The sequence below is a fragment of the Rutilus rutilus genome, assembly GCF_951802725.1.
Source record: "Rutilus rutilus genome assembly, chromosome: 15".
Classification (NCBI taxonomy): domain Eukaryota; kingdom Metazoa; phylum Chordata; class Actinopteri; order Cypriniformes; family Leuciscidae; genus Rutilus; species Rutilus rutilus.
Genome location: NC_140220.1, coordinates 12,070,915 through 12,092,090, shown reverse-complemented (window position 1 = coordinate 12,092,090; position 21,176 = coordinate 12,070,915). Strand labels below are relative to the sequence as shown.

The 21,176-nt window shown below is 38.4% G+C and overlaps 1 protein-coding gene across 2 annotated transcripts in view; it reads left to right on the top strand.

Moving 5' to 3' along the window:
• vsnl1a (visinin-like 1a) overlaps positions 1-21,176 on the top strand; it is a 67,000-nt gene that overhangs the window by 22,159 nt on the left and 23,665 nt on the right. Inside the window, exons 1-2 of one of the 2 annotated variants that reach the window (XM_084431897.1) lie at positions 13,907-14,105; positions 19,879-20,045. In XM_084431897.1, the coding sequence (XP_084288023.1) occupies positions 19,884-20,045 (162 nt within the window). In that variant the 5' untranslated portion in view covers positions 13,907-14,105; positions 19,879-19,883. Of the gene's footprint in view, positions 1-13,906; positions 14,106-19,878; positions 20,046-21,176 lie in introns of those variants that run through there. The other variant, XM_084431898.1, reaches the window with a different exon arrangement.

Genomic DNA, 21,176 nt, shown 5'->3' with positions numbered 1-21,176 from the left:
AGTCTGTGAAAAGGGTCCATTGACATACAGTAGTGTCAATTGAAGTTCCTTTACATTTTTGAGGCACCCTGAAAAGGTTCCTGCCACCTGGAGAAACTAAAATTGAGCTTTAAGTATCTTCAAATTTTTTTACAGTGTACTTCTGTAATCATTTTATGTCCAGAAAGCTCTTAAGTCATGAATGAACAGTCTCAGACTTGGCTTTTGTTCACAAAATTGATTGGCATTAAGTGTAAACCTCTGTTCTCCACATTCAGTATTTAAAAAAAAGCTTTGAAAAGATAATCAGTGTCAGGGAGAGTTTCTGTGGCAGAGTTGATGTTGTTGAGCTGCAGAATACGTTCCCACAGGAGAACTTTTCTTACTGGACACTCATCTCGCCCAATATCTCCCAGCATGAATCTGAGATGGGAATGAGCTATAATGAAGGTTTAATGCTCTGCATTATGATGCGTATCCTCCAGGGCTGTGAAGATGAAGATTAACTGAGGGTGTTTTCCTTGAGTGTTTGTGTGAGTGTGCCACAACTGCCACTCATCACCAGAAAGGGTAAGAACATTCGTGTACAGTACTACATATCCTTCTGAAGCACTAACTCACCAATTTTGTTTCAGCACCCAGAAGTTCTTCTAGAGGAGAGGCTGGGCCTCTGCAGGACCCAAAATGAACTAATAATATCATGTACCATCATAGATGAGATTAAAAGAGGAACAGATTCTCTCTATTTTGATTTCTTTCCCAACTCCTTGCTATGTTAAAATGCTCTTACATCTGCCTGCTCCTGCTTAATTACTGCAGTAAAAGGTAAAGCAAGAACCCCTTCTCTGGCCTCGCTGTGAGAGAGTCTTGGTCTCTCTGTCAGTCATGTTTGTTGCGAGGGGAGAGATGATGCTAATTATGAGCGTGATGCTTCCACAGGATATTGCAGCCATGGTGCTTAGTTGGCGGTGTGGACAGGTGGCATCTCATGCATATTCAAGGGGCAGGCCTCGTTCCCTGACAGCACCGGTCTGACCGTGCAAGGGAAGTAAGCAAATGGTTCCAGAGAATGTAATGCATGGTCTGTTACCATAGCAATAGTCAGCCCACACTGGATAATTTGATACAATTTTCCTGTGTGTGCGTGTGATATTTGGTCTAATATTCCACTCAGTCATCCTTGACTATCTTGCTCAGGAGCTTATGCTTATCAAATATACCCCTAATTCTCTAAGGCTCAAACCCCAACAAACCTGTTTTAGAAGTGCCCTAGATCACTGATTTATGAAAGAAGGACATAATCGAGTCATTTCACTAGAATGTAATTAAAATGATACTGTATGTAACATTGTTTTTGCTTCAAGCTAAATCATCTTTTCATGAGTTTTTAAGAGATTTTTAAGGTTGATGAGCTGCCCACCATGATGAACCTGAGTTTTTATCTTCGTCCCCAGATGGTTGCTGGCATACAAAAAGAAAGAGCAGAAAGCATTGACTATGCAGCGTGCATCAATGATTTGACCCCAACCCACTGAGGTCAGCGAACAAGCCAATGCTTTCCTGCTTCGGCTGTTTCCCGATGCCAGAAATGTTCCATTTGTGTCGACTGCTTTTGAGAGAAACATTGCAGAACTCTGGGTTTAACAAACATATGCTAACAGTGCATGTTCAGTGTTCAAATATAGGATGCACTACCTTGATTAGGCAGAGTGGACAGAGAAGGGGCCCATAGGGGACACTCAGCATTGTCCTCAGTTAGTGTTGCCTAGTGGAGGTGCTTTATGGATTTTTTTAGAAAAATAGATATTTAGGAAACATGCTAAGTTCACATACTCGTTTCTCTGAAAAACAATGCTACAGCCAGTTATTCTACTCTGAAATGTGCGTTCCGTGTCGGAATGTTTGTTTTTGTTTTGGTCTGTGTGATTCTGCCCACTGCCAATTTACCCAATAGTATTCCGACACCCCGGGTTGCCATTTAAATACAGCATATTGCAGCCATGGAAGCCAGCAAACGAACTGGGTCAGAGATCGCAGATTCTATCCGACCTAAAAAGCCTCGGCATCCATCTAAAAATCTCTATGAACTGGGGTATATTAAGACGCTGATAAATCAACTCATCAACTTACGATGATTTAAGACCTCCTCGCTTTCCATTTTTATTTGCGCTCGCTCCTGTTGCGTGTCCTCAATCTGGCAACCACATGAGTTAAACTAGCTAGCTGTCAAATTTACATTGCATGTTTAAATTCGGTGGTTTGTCCCCATCCCTTGCTACTTTTCCAATCTAGCTTAAAGACTTGTTTAATTTTTGTAAATAACTAAACTAAACATAAAGTTCAGGGCTGGTAATTGTAGATTGTAGGTTCAAATAGGGCAAAGGGTGATACTCGCAATATCATAATCGTGCAAACTTTTTGTTGCACCTGCCAATGGTAAATGAGTTTGTGAAACTGAATATTAGTGACAAACACTGCAGGTCATTGTGACATTATCATACATTTCGATGACTTGCCGATGTTTTGTTTTGAATGGAGCTCAAGTGTAATTCAGGCAGACCACGGCATGACAGCCTCCATCAGCTGACGCTCAGCTGGGCCGTAACTCCTCCCACTACCAATTAAGCAAGACATTAATGTTTATCGTACTCTCACTTGCCTTAGTCTGTCGCACAGACACGCACTCACCCATCCTCCAACCCCAACTCCTCCTTATGCAGGCGCATGTTTGTTTAGTTGCTTGTCCATGGAGATTTATCTATCTATCCAACTTATTGTTGCTCAATCTTGTACAAACTCTTTACAGTATTTGTATTACTTCCGTGTGGAATTATGTAACTGTTGCTTATACATTTTAATTGGTTTAGGCTTCGGGGGGTTCAAACCTCAGCAAGGTTTGCTTAGTCAAGCTTGCCTCTACAGAGTGGTCCTGACTGAAATTTTTTTTGCTTAAGGAATTTTCCACATATGTCTCCAAATGGTAATATTTTATATTTGCTTTAGTTTTAGTACAGTGACAGTATAAAATACAATTATTAAATTTTTGGGAACATCATGTTGTCTTTGTGAAATGACATTTTTAATGACAGATTTATGACAAACTATTTATCCATTAGAAATTAGTGACATTATACAACATCTCAGGCCTAATGCAGCTCATAGTCTTTATCCACCACTGTTTGGTGATCTAGTGGTTACAAATGTGAGATTCTAAAACAGAGGTTGCAGGTTTGGTTCCTTGGATAGTTTACTCAGGAATAGGACAATTATTGAGATTTGCATTCCTACACAATCACAACTACACATTGTTTGTTGCAGTCGGGCAATCAGAGATTCTTAACTGATTCTCTGGATTTGTTTTGCTGCATTGCAGTGCTCATTGCCTCCATGCCCATGACATGGAAGGGAGGGGAGATAATCCCTTACGCTTCAAGACTCTCTTTCAGTTCACAAAACAGCCACAGCCCTCCAGACCTGAAGCTCTCGCAGCTCACTGTAAGTCACTCATGATAAAAATTGCATAACTTTGTCACATCTACTGTGTGAACTGTGTTGATGTTAAGTTCCCTAAATGAATTTCGCTCTCTCGCTTTCTCGCCCTTAGTAGAATTCCCTTTAAAATGAGGCTTTACATTGGTAAAATATATTGACCCTCAGAGATCCACAATATTGATTTTAAGATATTTACATATTTACATATTTAAATTCCTATGTTTTTACTAAATATGTGTTTAAGCTATACAACATTAATTTGCACTTCTAACGACAATTGTGTTGTATAACAACATATTGCCAGGAACATGCACTGACCACCATTACTAACTGTTTTGGATCAAATTTAGCAAAAAAGTATATATATTTATATGTGTATATATATATATATATATATATAAAATTGCAAATATAAGATGTTTATAACGAATGCTGCAAGTGTTCCATAAAATGTTCCACATACATTCATACAAATATTAAAGGTTATTTATGCATTAATTTTACTTATTATTACCTACGACTAGGTTGCTGGGTTATAACCAGCTATATTAAACACAGATCACAAAGGTCGTATTTCTACAGGCCATTTCATTTCAGATCCATCTTGTGCTATGCTGACAGGAGAGTAAATCCTGAAGTCAGTGTTACACAGTGAAACAGGATTTGTGGGGAATTTGAATTACTTACAGATCAATATACATTCTCAGCAATCCCACCTGCCTTCAGGAATAAATACACCTGGTACACACCATGCCCTCGGAGACCCAACGTGCAAGTACTGCAAGTAGAAAACCACCGACTTGAGATGATTAATGTCCATAGATTTAAAAATATCAAAATTAGCGGTCAGTATCTGGTGTGACACCAGCTGCTTTAATTATACATTGCATCTCATCTCCATGAACTACAGCAGATTTGCCAGTTCTTGCTGTGAGATGTTACTCCACTATTCCACCAAGGCATTAGCAATTTCTTGAACAGGTCTACGGGGACACATGGTTTTATCACTGCGAGGACGATCAGCTGTCCTTCATGTCTCCCTGTAGAACTATCTTAGGCGTCTTACATTAGGACATTACAGTTCACATCTGCAGTCCTCAAGCCTCCCTGCAGCAGGACTATGGCATGTTCTCACGGTGATAGAGATCTATAGACATCTTTCTCCTGGTGTTTTTCAGAGTCAGTAGAAAGGTCTTTTAGTGTCCTAAGTTATTATATGTGAACTTAATTGAACTTAAATGTGCACTGTATAATTTTTATCGAAATCTAATGGTGACAGAAGTTACGGTGGCCGACAGGAAAATATGTCTTCGTCTGAGACAGTAGAGAGTAGCCGGTTATGCAATGAGGTTTCTTTACAAAGATACATTCAGAAATTATGTTTACTTGATTATTAAGTAAAACGATATGTTATTTTGAATATTATTGTTACTTGTTCATCATTGTGTCAGTGTTTTATTCGCTGACTTTAGCTAGCTTCTTTGCACGAAGAACAACATGGTGACGAAACGCGTTTGTCCGTTTAGGGCTTCTGTAGAAACATGTCGGCACAAAACGGCTATTTTAATGTAAGGGGACCCGCGGTGTATTTAGATAGAAATGGCTCATTCTAAGGTAATACAAACATAACGGTTTATTATGTAAGGTCTTTATACACCACTGAAAACATAGTTATGTATATGATATTACATTTCTCTCAACAGATCCTCCTAAATATTACACAATGCACCTTTAAATCTAGCCTACTGCATGTTAACTGACAGATTTTCACCTCCTTATCTGTAAAAGACCAGGGCTGCATTTCCCAAAAGCATTAAGCCTGAGTAGGTCGTAGAACCATTAGCCCCAGTGGTCTCTACGATCAACTTAGCTCACAATGCTTTTGAGAAACGCAGCACCAGAGTTTTTTGCTCTAGACATAGTTGCTATGAACATGCTCTTGTCTCAAAGCCAAATAAAAGCCGTTTTATGATGTATTCTTAGGCAGTATTTCATTTAATCAGTCTCAGTGCCTTTACCTTTCTGTCGTTAAATTTATTAGATACAGCTGAAACTGCAACAGAGCAGGATGATTAAAATGATCTATTACAATGTCTGATAGTTTTCAGAGAAATCCCTCCAGGTGGTTCAGCAGCTTAGAATTGCTTTCGAATCATTACTCCATCCATTTTTGATTGAATGAACGGTGTGTTTGAGAGGTGCTCCCCCTGAGATAAACTGCATCTGGTAATGCCAGATGACACATCTGGGGTTTATGTGCAGAGCTGATATCATTCGGAGTTATTCACACGCTGCAAACAAATCAAACTTAAAATGAAAGAAATACATGTAAAATAAAATGAGAATATATAGGCTAAGCTTAAAATCTAAAGGACGTTTAGTGCTGGTGATAGTTCATGTTCGTTGAAGGCATGGGTTAATATATCAGCCTTGAGCCCCATAGCCATAATTGACAGTTTTTTTATGAGAAATGGCATGGACACATCTGGCTTATAGACACTCGCATTAACTATCCATTTCCTCTCTAAGAGAAAAGCCTGTGCACATTCCTACAGAGAGGCTTGGCTATCGAGTGAAGACATTCATCATTCATCATCATTCATCATTCATCCATTTCAATATTCCACCAAACAGCAAAAACAAGAACACTGGCAAGTTATAAAGTATCTGTTATGGAAGTATTTTTACACTGTTTTTGTACATGTAATTCTAATTCAGCATTTAGAAGCTTCTGGGAAAATCTGTGGAACATTTTGCCTTTGGTAATTGCAGAGTTTTTGTTGAAGTTGAAAATCTGCAATTATCTGACTCCCACATATTGTGCATGTAGGTTGCACTCACAGAAGGGTTCATTAATACAAATGATGTTGTGTTATGATCCTCTTTTTTTGCATTTAATAATTATTTTGTACAAAAACTCTAAACCACTCTCTTCCTCCCTGAGATCACTTTGCTTTAATTAAATTAATTATAATGTAGAATATCATATTAGTTGAAAGAGCCCAGAGAAGTTTAGGTAATATTAAAGTTTTTATTAATATTTTGAATTATCTTTCATTTGTATTATTTTGTTTTGTTTCAATTTTAGCTGTTCTCATTAGTTTAGTTTATTCAATATTTCTAAGTTTTATTTTTGTTTTGTTTTTATTTCAGTTAATTGCCAAGGCAGTATTTCAAATTTTTCATTTGTTGTTTTATTTCAATTCACAAAAAAATATTTTTTTAAATATATTTTTCGGTTTAGATTTATTCAGTTTTGTTTTAGTTTAGTTGGTTGCCAATTAAGGCAAAATTTCAAAATGTATAACCTTTTTCATCTAATATTTATATTTTATTTCAGCTTTTTTGTTTGAATAAAAACAGCGTTTTTAATAGTTTTAGTTGTAAAGGTAACTATAAAAATAACAATACTGTCTTAGATCATCGGTGCAACAAGCTGCAGTGATTGCAGTCAACACTTTCTCCCTCAATAAAGACTTGCTTAGAGCTTTTTTTCCCCCTAGTCTCCAAATAGAAACCAACCAACTTCATTGATCTTCTATGCTGAATAACCACATTAAATAATTACTGGGCCTCATTATATCAGCAAATGAATGACACAGAGAAGCATCTGCGTGGAGAATAGCTCATCATTTTTAAGAACTTCAAAAGGATGGGGATACCTTCTGGCTCGGCGGGAAACTTTGATGTCTCCACGTCCCATCAGTGATGTGTCTCTTTCATGTTACAGACACAGTTTATTGATTTTTAGATAAACCAAATGAGACCATTAATGAAATCAGGGCGGCATACTCCCTGACATCTAGCAGGGGTTGCATCATTGAATATCACCAGCACCCTGGCACTGTTTTTCCTCTAATAATGAATGGGCTTTCTAAGTTAAAATGACATGAAATGCACCAGACTGCGTAATTTTGGGGTACATTATGCATAAAACCTTGATCGAAAACCCAACAATGAAGCACGTATACATACTTGTCATTTGCATTGCCCCTTTTTTTCAAATGTGAAGCAGCTATTATCATTAATAAGAGGGTTTGAATTGTATTTCCATAAGAACCGTCCAGAAGAGGCAATGGAGCACTCCAACCCAGATGCAAATGATCTCAATTTGTTGAATGACATTATGCAAGCAGTTACCTTTCTGCAAATGTGAAGCAATCAAGAGACAAACCTTCACTGATGTTAAACCACTGTCTGTCTTGCAGTTGGCATGAAATTAATAGGTCCTTACTTAAATAGCATTGAAGTTTCATGTTCTTGCTCCTGTTTAATGAATGTTCTGCCAAATGCATTTGTTAGTGGCTTCTCTCCAATGATACACAACCTTAAATGTATTTTTTTACAGTGTGTGTAATCTATAAGCACTTAAAGCCAAAATGAAGACCTGATTATGACAGCTTTAAAGGGTTAGTTCAACCAAAAATGAGGATTCTGTCGTTCCAAGCCTGCAAGACCTTCGTTCATCTTCAGAACACAAATTAAGATATTTTTGATGAAATTCGAGAGGTTTCTGAACATAAACAGCAACGTCATTGCAACTTTCAAGGCCCAGAAAGGTAGTAAAGAAAATGATTAAAATAGTCCATGTGACTAGTACAGTGGTTCAACCTTAATATTATGAAGCGACAAGAATACTTTTTGTGTGCAAAAAACAAACAAAAATAATGAATTTCTTCTCTTCAATGTCAGTTTCCTAAGCGGATCACGTAGTAAACACAGTGCAGCGCTTCTGGGTTCTACGTCAGAATGCCGGCTCATTTTTGGCCGATGCTGTTCACGTGAGCACTACGACTACGCGTGATGCTGACGCAGGAGCTGGCTATGGTGAGCCGGCGTTCTGACGTAGAAGAACCCAGAAGCGCTGCAATAGCCGCCAAATAGCTCTTCAAGTGCTTAGACAGTTGGTTGCTGAACGGCTGGTTCAGTGTTCTAAACATACATCTTTGATAAAGTCAGTTTTTGGTATTCAATCCCTATTTAAGCCTAAAAAATAGAAGGGGAGGGTTTAGTGTCGATGGTAAGGCGCATTGGAAAGCGCATTAAAGGTGAACTAAGTAACTTTTTTTACCTTAACTGAACAGCTTCGGAGTCATTGGAATGGTTATATTACTTATTTCGGGTTGAATGGTGGTCGTTTCGCACCCCCCTGGTGCCCGTGAGCGGAAAATACGCACTTGCAACTTTGGGGCGGCGGGCCGCCGGCCGCCGCGTCAGGAAGTCTCGCGTGATATCAGTTCTCGCGATGTAAACAATTGCTTTACGGCCAAAAGAAATCTGCTAAAATGCCGTCATTATTGCGCTCCCTCACGCTGTTCGAACCCGAATGAAGAAGACGTTTTAAAGAATATCCCATCTGCTTTGATGTCGTTGATCTGCTAGCCTCTGGTGTCTGAGAATAGCCAACGAGTTTTTACAACAGTGTTGTCAAATATCTATTCCGAAGCTGTGGGGGGAGCTCTAGAGAGAAACCTGCGAGCAAAAAGCGAGAATACAGCGAAGAAATCCAGAAGTTACTGAATGCAGCTTTAACCTTTTAGCGCCACTTACCAGACATTTCGTTTCCAAACTGCTGCGATACAACAAACAACGCCATAAAACGTTGCCAGATTCACATTATACTGGTTCGGTAAAAACTTAAACTGCTTTTAGCACTTCTTACTGGACATTTTAATTTGAAAGTGTTGTGCAAGAAGCAACGTAATATCATTTAGCAGAACTGTCGCCACTGGCCCATTTCTTTCCAATGAGCCTGCATGGGATTGTTAAGTTTATAATGGAAAAATGAATCAAATGAGAAATAAATGTTAAATGTTATATATTATGTACCATAAGCATTTTACCCAAGAAACTAGTGGTAAACGAATTATACTGACAGTCTGGAGAAACCTGAGAGAAATTGGGTCTCAATAACCCTAAAGTTTATGGGTTTCCCTTTCTGTCAAAACTGTAACCTTTGACTTTAACCATTAGACAAATAATACTCTCAGTTGATGGTTGTTTTGCATTCAAAAGCTTTGTCCATTACCAATATTAAAAGCAACGTTGTTGGGCATCTTCAGTTTGTGTTTAATGCGGGTGTTTTCAGGACTGTTTGTTCACTGTATCAGTAGCAATTTGTAAAATGTAAATGAACTGTAAAAATCTCTTCTTTTCCTTTTATTAATTCAAATGCATTTAATTTTTTGTGTTAATGTAGACCTGACCCGCATGGGTCGTTGTCCTCCGCCTCCACACCTGCTGGGTCTGGATTAGTCTGTGCCGCTCCACTAACGTCAAAACTCTCCACAGGCCTAAGGAGAATTCCATATGATGGATCGCCTCCGCTCTGCTTGAGTCAGCGGCCACCCTTGTGCCACCATGTTTTTTTCAGGAATAACAGAGCGTCATAATCGTCTACATGTTGAATTTTACTTAGGTAACCTGTAACCTGATTTCATGTGGTCTGTTTAACAGAGTTGAATCCCATTTTGGAGCAAAATCCAAATGTAGCCAATTTTTAAATGTCAAATCTTAACCTCTCCATTGATTCCATCGAGCATTTGTTGTATCAGTGTTCTCTCTGTGACATCTTCACATTCACTAATCTTGCAACAGCTGTATTTTGAGACTGTTACCCACTCGAGTTAGCCTGGTTAAAACCAGACCATTCTCAGTAGTAACTGAGTTATGGTCTGGCAAAGCTTCATTAATAACTCATCACCAACGGACGTCGCTCAAATGCCTCTGGGCGCAATTGGATAGACCTAAAACCAATCAGAGCAATCGTCATCGTGTAAAGCCATATGCTGCGTCCCAATTCGCCTATTTACACTAAGCCATAAAAGTATGTACTCTTTTTGTGAAGAAAAGGTATTTACTTTTGAATGTGTAGCAAAAAAGGCAAGCTTTGGGACATACTACTTCGTCATCTTTATCGGATGGCTCTGTCGCGTGCATCCAGTCACGTAAACTGCCCTGTCAATCATCTTGTCACAGTTAAAATCCACTATTAAATCGAACTAATCTATTAATTTCCTACCGTTTCGGAGAGAAATGTAGTAGCACGTTCATCTGCCAGTGGGTCTTTCATGGAGACTGTCCTCATGTGTTTGCAATTTGAATATAATAATGCATTTAAAAGTTGGTGCGCTTCACCAACGGACGTCGCTCAAATGCCTCTGGGCGCAATTGGATAGACCTAAAAACCAATCAGAGCAATCGTCATTGTGTAAAGCCCGCCCCAACGTTTCTGATTGGTGCCGCGATTTCGACGGATTAGAAATGGGCTTGAATGGGCTCTTTGCCAGACTACTTGCAGAGCAAATCTAAATTTGCCGGAAGTTGTCTGGGTTTTCCCAGGCTACACTTGAGTGGCTGAATAGCAGGCGTCAGATTTGATCAAAGCTGACATATCGTCATCTTGATCTGATTTCTCTATTATTCCCTAAACAGGATTCAAAGTGTATGAATCAAATTACTGTGAGGTCGTGTCGGTTGCCAATACGATAGTGTTAGTTTGCCATTGTCATATGAGCAAGAGTGCTTTTGCACTGAATATCATTGGATTTGGCTGTAGCAATTACAAACAGTGGAGTGACAAACTCTGAAATGTTTTAATGCCGTTATAAGAAATCTACCATAATAAAATATCATAACAATACCAGAACTAACTGTTGTATAAAACACTGCAATTCATGAAACTTTCCTTTTGTGCCAACCAGTGGCCAATTCCATTCAAAAGTTAACTCATTGAAACGGAACCAATTCTGAATTTTGCATAGCCCTGCTTGCTGCAATTTCCATATTACTCTTCAGTCCTTATTAATGTCTTTGCTTCTCAATCCAAGGCTTTAGCATTTCTTTTCAAAACAACTGTCAAATTTGGCAGCACTGTGCTTTTTCTCCCCGCCTGGGTGTGTATTCTGCTGTAGGATTCATTGTGCTATAAAAAAGACGTAATTTTGAGGCTGGCTGATCAGAGAGGTCTGGATAACCCCTTGATTCATTCCCACAGCTCTGATTCTGATTATAATAGACTAAATCCCCTCTTCATTCCTGCCATGACAAACCTTTGCACTTGCCAGGCTCTTCACTTGCACTGTAAGCTCTCAGCAGGAATTTTTCACAAGTGGAATCACTCATCAAAGCTTTGTGATTTGCAGTGACCCAGCGGAGTTTGATGTGATTGACGAGAATGCTTTGGATGCCTACATGTACTGATGTTCAAATGATGCAGAAGGCCTATTTGTGTAGCAGAATGGAAGTGATTTACAGAGTGATTCTTTAGTAAACAGGCACTGCTCTTCATTTTCTGCCATGTGATACTGAATTTATTAGCATGGTGTTAGTACAGTTTGCATTTTGCTTTAACACCCAGTAATATTCACTTGTATTTTTTGAATTTTAAACACAAGTAGGACGATAAAATAACAGCACATTTTGACAGGATGCAATGCATCAAAGAAAGTGATTTCAGTCTCTCGCTCTTTAATATAAAAATGTAAACTGCAAGAGGTGTAATAGATTTATATGAGCATTCTGATTACAACATAGAACTATCTATAAATTATTCATGACATTTTTAAGACACCTCCATGAAAGTTAATGCATGAGTTTTGGTGCACAAAACATTTGGTAACACTTTACAATAATGTTTCATTTGTTAACATTAGTTAACTAGTTAACATGAACTAACAATGAACAATACTTCTACATGTAAATCTCAGCATTTACTAACACATTTAAGATCAAAAGTTGCAGCTGTTAACATTAGTTAATGCATGTGAACTAATTTGAACATGAACATTTTTATTACCTAACATTATCAACAGTTAATAAATGCTGTAAATACAGTTTTCTTATTGTTAGATTATGGTAGTTAATCCATAAACTAATGTTAACTAAAGATACCTTATTGTAAAGTGTTACCAAACATTTGGCCAAAGCTCAAAACTACCGTTTTATTTCTGTCAGGCTTTCCATTAAATAATAGCACACCACAGACCTAATTTTTCACTTTTCTTTTCTCGTCTGTTCCATTTGACACTTTTATTCTCAGTAGGTGGGTCACGAAACACTTTAGAATTGGTTAGTTTCAAAACAAGCTGCAGCTGAAAGACTGCAAATAACTTTAAAGGAGAAACTGTCATGGGACACTGCTGTCGAACCACAACAGTGTTGGTGCTTTAAGAACCATATGCCACATATCATTTTAAAGAAACGGAGGGGCCGTTTACACAACACCGTTTTCTACTAAAAGCTGTAAACTTTATATGCCTTTTGGCCGTTCTTTTACATGACAATGCCGTTTTGGGGGCCTGAAAATGTTATTGTAGGCTACATGTAGGGAATAATGGGGTTGGTTGAATAGGGGAATTACAGTTAGACCACATCAATGATACAGAAACATTAGTACTTATAGTCATATGGATAATCAGTTCACACAGAGCACTGATACAAACTTCTACACATGATTTACTGTCATAGCTTAAAGGTAGGGTAGGCAATTTCGGAGAGGCAAGCTTTGAAAGCATGAGATCCCGCCTTCCCTTCAGAGCGTCTCCAAAGCCACGCCTCCTCCAAAACACATGAACGTAAACAATTGCCTACCCTACCTTTAACATAAAGTAACCAACGGTGCTATAAATCCCATAAAGAATTACACATGCTAAGCATGTGTTAGTGGATACATTATTGACCTTCATGACCTTAGACACTTTAGAGACTTTTAATGCCTCATAATAAAATTGTGTTATTGACTAGGTAAAAGTAGCCTATATGCACAGTGAAACATTAATAATTTTCAAACTGAACACTACGCAACAAATATCTGATATACTTATTTTTATGATTATGATATATGATTCATTTTTACAGTATTATAACACTTTTTAAATCATTTAAATTCAGTTGACAAAAACAGGTAGGCTAAGGTAAGGCAAACTTTGTTTCGCTAATTTAGTAAAGAGTTGTTAACGCGAATTCAAAAAGCTGCTTTGTTTGAAAATTGACCTCTCTGTGACATAGCTATCTAGGCTACATTATTGACAATCAGACAAAGCTTATTTTTTTTGCCCGCGAAATTTCGCAAATGTGACCGCGCCTTTACATTTACAATTCACAGGCTTATTGGCCTAATACGAATTGGTCTAGTTGACGTTTGTGTATTCTTGTGATCATCATTTTTAAAAACGGCCCCCACTGAAAGCCATTGTATAAGTCACACATAGCATAATTAACACATGCTAATTATAAACCACAAGGAATGTGTGGATGAAGACTTTGACATTTACTAACTTGCTGATGCCATTTTCAATCATGTTCTATTCGAGTTCGGTCAGAATTTACACCACACACACACACACACACACACACCACAGAGCAGTGGAAAAACACGAGATGGGTTGGTGTGGTGATGAACACAGACCGACGCTGGCTGACTCTGAGCTCTATTGTATCTCTATAGCGTAGCGTCACATCACCTCGAGCGCTGCGCGTGGACTGTCCTCGCTGCAGTAATCGCTGCGCCTCTCCTTTCACCCCAAAGAAACCTCACCGCAGCTGTCAGCAGATTAGTGAGCACTTCCATCGCGTTTACCTTTTACAGTCGCCCGAAGCAGGAATCGTCAGACCTTCTTTGGCTCTCCTTTTCGGTAAGCCCATCTATGACTATGTGTTTTCGCCGGAATAAGCAACCTTTAGAAAGTCGTTATGGATTGACGTGACGATTGTTGAGCTGGCTCATTAAGGCTATCTGCAGCAATGCAATGCATTGATTTATCACAGAGGATGTAATATGCATGATTATGATATTTCAGAACACTTTTGCATAACTCCTCACCCTGGTAAACCACTTTCTTATATGTTATAGGCTATAGCAAAATGTATATGCATCAGTGTCTGTTGATTTTACAAATGCCATGAGTTAAAACAACTAAAGGGGATCCAGAGGACAGTAGTAAAGTTGAGGTAAAAAATGTGAGCTTGCTATGTCAAATAAAATGGACACTGGTTGACAATGGCCCCAGGTGTACATGTCTGAGACAGACAGCTGTGTGTCATACACTGTCATACTAGGGCTCGGTGAGAAATGTATTTGTCTGCACAGGTTGGTGAATATCATTTGTTTTGCATGCATTTTGACAGATTATCATCAGAACTCTGCCTGTATTGCATAACATTTTTCTTCTGAACAGTTTAAGAAAACCCCAAAGCCAACCAAGCATTAAAATTCTGAAAATTAATTTTAAATAAATGTTTGATGTCATATGGGGCAGTTTATCCTTTTGGTAATCATACTTGTCCTATACTATTTGTTCTAAAATATCTAGTTTTTGTTTTGGTATGATGGATTCCCATTGACATGACTTAGATTTGATTCCAAATTATGTTAATGAAATTCCAACAAGATTACTTTAGAATTTTTGGACTAGGGGGATATCATAATACTGTGTTGTTGCTTTTTTTTTATACATCAGATAAAAAAAAAAAAAAACTTTCCTCACTACTAATACAGTTTCTTATACACTGCAGGATCAATGCAGCTATAATGTACAAGGCACAGTGACATTTTAAGCATGTATTTCCTATAATCGGCTACCCACAATCTTACATCCTCAAGGTGATGCTGTGAAATAATGAAATAAAGTAAATACTTGTTATATAATGTGTCTTTCCAAATAAGCTGGATGTGCCAAATCACTTGGCTAGCTAAATTCACATGTGACATAATCTGTCAGGCTTGTGTGGATGTGAACACTGTTGTGATGAGTCGACTCGGGGTTTAAAACGCCTTTTGATCTCTGGACAGGGCTCAGTTTGCATAGTCATCATAATGCCTGCTAGTCAGTTCTTAGGTGACACGGATGCTTGTACAACGTAACACAGCATCGTTGTGTTGATCATTCATAAAACAGCCTTTTCTGTGGTACAAACATAAGATGAGCTCAACATAGCACTACTTTAAATCAGAATATGGCGTGTGTTCTACCTCGTTGCCACTATGAATACACCACTGCTAGTCCGTGTGTACTCCAAAGATCAGTTAAATCTATCTGCATTACAGCAGTGTCGCGTGAAAAGGCAAAATCATTTTAAAAGATTGATTCAACCTGTGCGTTATAGTCACAGGGGACAGAGTATTCTCTCTGGTCTCCTGTTGCAGCAGAAATAGCACTGATGCAGCCTAAATGGAAAATGGAGTGGACTATTGCTTTGTAGATAGACAGGCTCTTCGGTTCCTTTTATAGCCTGCAGTGACCAATTCTTTTCAACAGCATCAGTAGGTAGATCATTGCTTCATGTACAGATGGACCTTATTGTTCAGACTTACACTTCCCTTTTTTAATTCACATAGAATGATGCAACAAGTTGCAATATCTCATTTTTGTATGATCTTATTATTTATACTGGGCAAATGAAATGCTAAAACTTAAAAATAGGTCTTTAAAGCTTTTGGAACTGAAACGAGTCTTAGTTTTGACACTGCACAAGGAAAATTTCTACAACCCTGAGACAAAAGATTCTCATGCACGCTCTTAAAAGATTTAACAGTAGGAATTGGAAATTATTACTGCATTTGCAATTTCTCTAGCTATTTTTGATCATTGTGCCACATGGAAATGGGAAGTAACCTCAAATTTGGACACCTTTGACTGGTTTAAAGGATAGTTCACTTCACCCATGAATGAATATTAATTTACTCACCCTCATGTTGTTCCAGACCTGTATCAATTTCTTTCTTCGGTGTAGAATATATTTTAAAGAATGTTAGTAATCAAACAGTTCCATTGTATGGACAAAAAACACACAAAAATATCTTCTTAAATGTTCCACAGCAAAGAGAGAAAGTTATAGGGTTGGAACGACATGAGGGTGAGTAAATGATGACAGAATTGTGGTGACCAGGGGCTGTAAAACTCAAAATTACTGCGACTGAAATTACAGAAGAAAGTCATATGGTGTTCACATGACATCAGGGTGAGTAAATGATGATTTAATTTTCATTTGCAAGCAAGCTATTCCATACATAATTGGCAGAAATATTTAGCCTGACTACGTCAGACTTCTTACTTCCGCTCAATTTCATTTCGCTTCTGTACTCAGTCTGAGACAGCGTAATAGCTTTCCGTTTTCCTCCGGCCTGAAAACAGCCGGCCAATCAACGAACAGAGGGCGGGCTGAGAGCCGTGACGTAGACACTGATTGTACCGTGGATGCGTAGATTTACTTCACATAATCTGCAAAAGTCGTTCACAGCCATGTTCACTCCGGTATTTCGCTCGATGGTTTTGTTTTCGCATCATACATGTGTTTACAGTGGAAGTTAGATGCGGCTGAGCATCAGCATGCGCATAACACACGCCATAACCAAACGTTATGTGATTGGCTTACGGGAACCAATGATTTTAAACTTCAGACAAGCGCCTCCCCGCGAGAAAGAAAACGCTTTTCAATTATGCCATGCCAGACTCTGTCTACGAAGCAAAGCGAAGTAGCAGAGTTTGGTATTACCAGGCTAAGAAATATTGTAAATCTTTGAATTGAGGAGAACAAACGTTTTTTTTTTGCCATTCCTATTGACCAATTACTGGATCCTTTGAACCTTCAATTTTGCGGCTTGACAGAAGTCATGTAAATCTTTGACAGTGATGGGATCATCTCGAGGAGGATTCAATTAGGAACGATGCTGATCATCTAATTAGTTTGAAATCATAAATCACACTCACAAAGAGGGAACGAGCGATACGACGATGCATTATCGCTGATTCATAGTCAGTTTTGATGCAGCTGTTTTTAGCACTCTTGAATCTGCTATGCTGTGCTTTTTCTCATGGGTGGATCCCTCATTAAGAATGGTATTCCCCAAGGAAACAGCGCTTCCAATGCACTCTGCAGATCAGGGAGGGTTACGCTCCTGCCATTAAATGCTCACGAGTCACAATCTGATGCTGTGCATGGGTTGGTGGCCTCATTTTCACCATGGATAAAATGTAGTATTTTCTACATCCATGTCTTTAGAGAACAATCAAGATTTATGTCCTTTACTCAGCCATTTACTTGAAAATAAAATGCTGTTGTGTGGGAAACTAAATTAGCGCTCATTATCGTCAGCATCGCTGCTCGTTTGTCAGTCTCAGACTGAAAATTAATTTGAATGAACTTTGAAGTGCAATGTTCTCATCTAGTATTGACGTGAGCCTCGATGAGTGTGATGAGAGCTCATCTCTATGATTTAGTAGTGGTGACCAAATTAAAAAGCGTCAGAATTACTCAGAATTTCATCCACAGCACTGCTGCCCAGCTTCTGTCTATCTCCGTCTCCTCTCTGTGTTTTCGTCGTATCCAATATTAATGTAGCAGAAGGAATCGGCTTTTTAGATGTGCAAAAAAAATTAAAAAGTAAATGTCACATTGAAGCTTAGGAAGTGATGACCTTTTGGTAATTATGCGATTGATGCTTTGTTTAATTATCTCATTTCCCTGACAGTTACGCACACATCTAGCCATCTAGGGTGAAAAGGGCTATGTGCTGCTCTTACAAGCAAATGTGGGCAGAATAACACACTATACATAATTCCTTAAGTGTAAAGGCACAGGCAAATTTGTAAAAATGATAATTATAAGCTGAAATAAGGGATTTCTGTCACACTTACGTTTAGGGTCCAATTCTCACTATTTAGTTGCTTTTTAGCATGCATATTACTAGGATATTGGCTGTTTATTAGAACTTATAAAGCACATATTAATGCCTTATTCTGCATGACCATATTATACATCCCTTAATTCTGCCCAATACCTAAACTGAACAACAACCTTACTAACTATTAATAAGAAGTAATTAGGAGTTTATTGAGGCAAAAGTTGTGGTTAATAGTTAGTTAACAGTGAGATTTTGACCCGAATCTAAAGTGTGACTGGGATTTCTCTCGGTCACACTTTAGATGCTCTCATCCTTAGTGTGATATTATGCACTGACACAGTCTATTCTGGAACGTTTTCGAGGTTTTTTCTCACTTTCCCTAATGTGTTTAGAGTATGAACACCTTCAAATTATGGGACATCACCATGTTTTGACAAGATCTTTCAAGGAAAAAAAATCTGTAACTGGTGGTCTCAGACATTTGGTCAGAGTGTGTTTGTCCCATTGATCTAAGCCTACTTTAAATATATTCAGCCAGCATGAAATTATATAATCCACAATGAATCACTCAAGCCATCATATTTGTTCAACTGCACGGCTTGCTTAGTCTTATTTTAGCCATGATATTAATTATGAAATGAGTATTTCCACCCATGTACATTTAGTATATTAGTGTGTGTGCGCTTAGCAAAATGACTTAATATCCCATTCAATTTGTATAGTCTCTCTCATCTACCATTCCAGCCGTATCCGACTCTATTCCATGCCATACGCGAGAGACCATGAATTTTCTTGGCAGCGTTTTTTCCGGGGTAGATTGCCAGGTCTTTCCCCAACTCTCCCCATTACATGGCTTTGGATTCACACACATGCATTCACACCTACGGCTATTTTGGCATGTCCAATCCAACCAGAGCACCCGGAGGAAACCCACTCTGACACAGGGAGAACATGCAAACTCCACACAGAAAGGACTCCTGGCTCATCCGGGGCTTGAACCGGGGACCTTCTTGCTGTGACCCAGTGAGCCACCTTGCTGCCCTAGTTTGTACTTATATGTATATATATTGTTCCAAAGCAGTTTTTTTTTAATGAATTGTGCTTTACCCCAGTGAGCAAGCCAAAGGCAACAATGGCAAGGAAAGACTCCATAGTATGTTTGAAATGAAGAAGAAACCTTGGGAGGATCCAGACTCTTCTAGAAAAGGCCACCTCCTTGAGCACTTATTTTTAAACAATTTTATCTTCCATTCTATGAAACTTGCCTTTTAAGTTAGATTTTAATGGGGATTATGAATGTGATTTTTTTTCCTGAATTTTGTAAGGTTTTAAATATTTTGTCTTTCTATTTCAAATAAATGCTGTTATTTTGCAATATATATTCATCACAGAATCCTGAAAACAGTACCACTGTACTACACAAAAATATTAAGCAGCACAACTGTTTTCAACATTGATAATAATAAGAAATGTTTCTTGAGCACCAAATCAGCCTATTAGAATGATTTCTGAAGGATCATGTGACACTGAAAATGTAGCTTTGCCATAACAGGAATAAGTTACATTATACAATATATTAAATTAGAAAAAAAATTGTATTACTGTTTTATTTGATGAAATAAATGCAGCCTTGATGAGCTTAAGAGACTTCTTTCATTTTACCAATCCCAACATTTTGAACGGTAGTATATGTGAGGGACATAAATGGCCTATAGTTTATGCACTTAAAATTAATTACAGCACAAAGTGAGATCACAGCTGTTTTATTTTTCTGTTCCTTGCAGACACCATGGGGAAACAGAACAGCAAGCTGACCCCTGAGGTAATGGAGGACCTGGTGAAGAACACAGAATTTAATGAACACGAACTCAAACAGTGGTACAAAGGCTTCCTGAAGGATTGCCCAACTGGCCGACTCAACCTGGATGAGTTCCAGCAGCTGTATGTTAAGGTAGAGACCCTAGTCGCTCCCTAGTTGCTCTGTGATACATTTCTCTATGTGCCGGCTTTTTGTTGGTCTTGCTCCAGACTGAAGAGTCATTGAGAAGTGCATCAGATGTGCCATGTGATTTACAAGCGAGTGGAAGAGCCCTCTGAGTCATTCAGTTGGATAGTCTGATGTATAACTGGCACCAAACTCAATTCAGATCTCCTGGGCTATGCTAGCTGGCTATTCATATGGCTGGCTTCTTTATGGCGTGTCAAGCACAAATAGTTGTTGTTGTGGCGTGTTTTAGTAGTTTAGTCAATTAGATTTATGAGGTTATATATTTCAGTTTTGACTCTTTTTCAAGGAAACATTTTGCTGCACATAACACAATGTCTGCTGAGTTTACCTACTGTACAACCTTGCAACTCCAATTATAACATGACACTCCCTGCTGCTTAATATGAATATGAATTATGTAAACTAAAGACATTATGCAAGATCATTTAGATCATCTACTAACAACCAGAGTAAATAACCACAGGTCTCACGGCTCTGCTCAGAAACCACAATGCTTTGAATTGGCTTGAAATGAAAAGAAAGAATGGAAACCTGCTGTAGGCCAAGCCTTTTAGTGATCAGGGATAGTGGTTTTCCGCAAAAGGATATCAATGAGAGAGTTTTATTAAAATCTGAGGGAGAGGAAATGGATGACCTCGCTTTAGCAGGGCGCTGAGTTCCTGTGGACTGAGTGAGTGTGTGTGTGTGTGTGTGTGTGTGTGTGTGTGTGTGTGTGTGTGTGTGTGTGGTAGGTTCAGGTATACCCTAAGTTATGGGGCACAATGTCCCCACAAAGATGGCATATCCGAAATCCTTGTCCTTGTGGGGCCATTTGTTGGTCCCCATGAGGAAAAACAGCTTATAAATCATACAAAAATCTTTTTATTTCAAATAATTGCTGTTCTTTTGCAATTTCTACTCACCAAAAAAATCCTGAAAAAAGTATCACAAAAATATTAAGCAGCACAGCTGGTTTCAACATTGATGATAATAAGAAATGTTTCTTGAGCATAAGAGACTTCTTTCATCAGAATTTTTTAATCATTAAATTTCTATACTGTATTACCATCAATTCAATTATGATAAAGAACAATA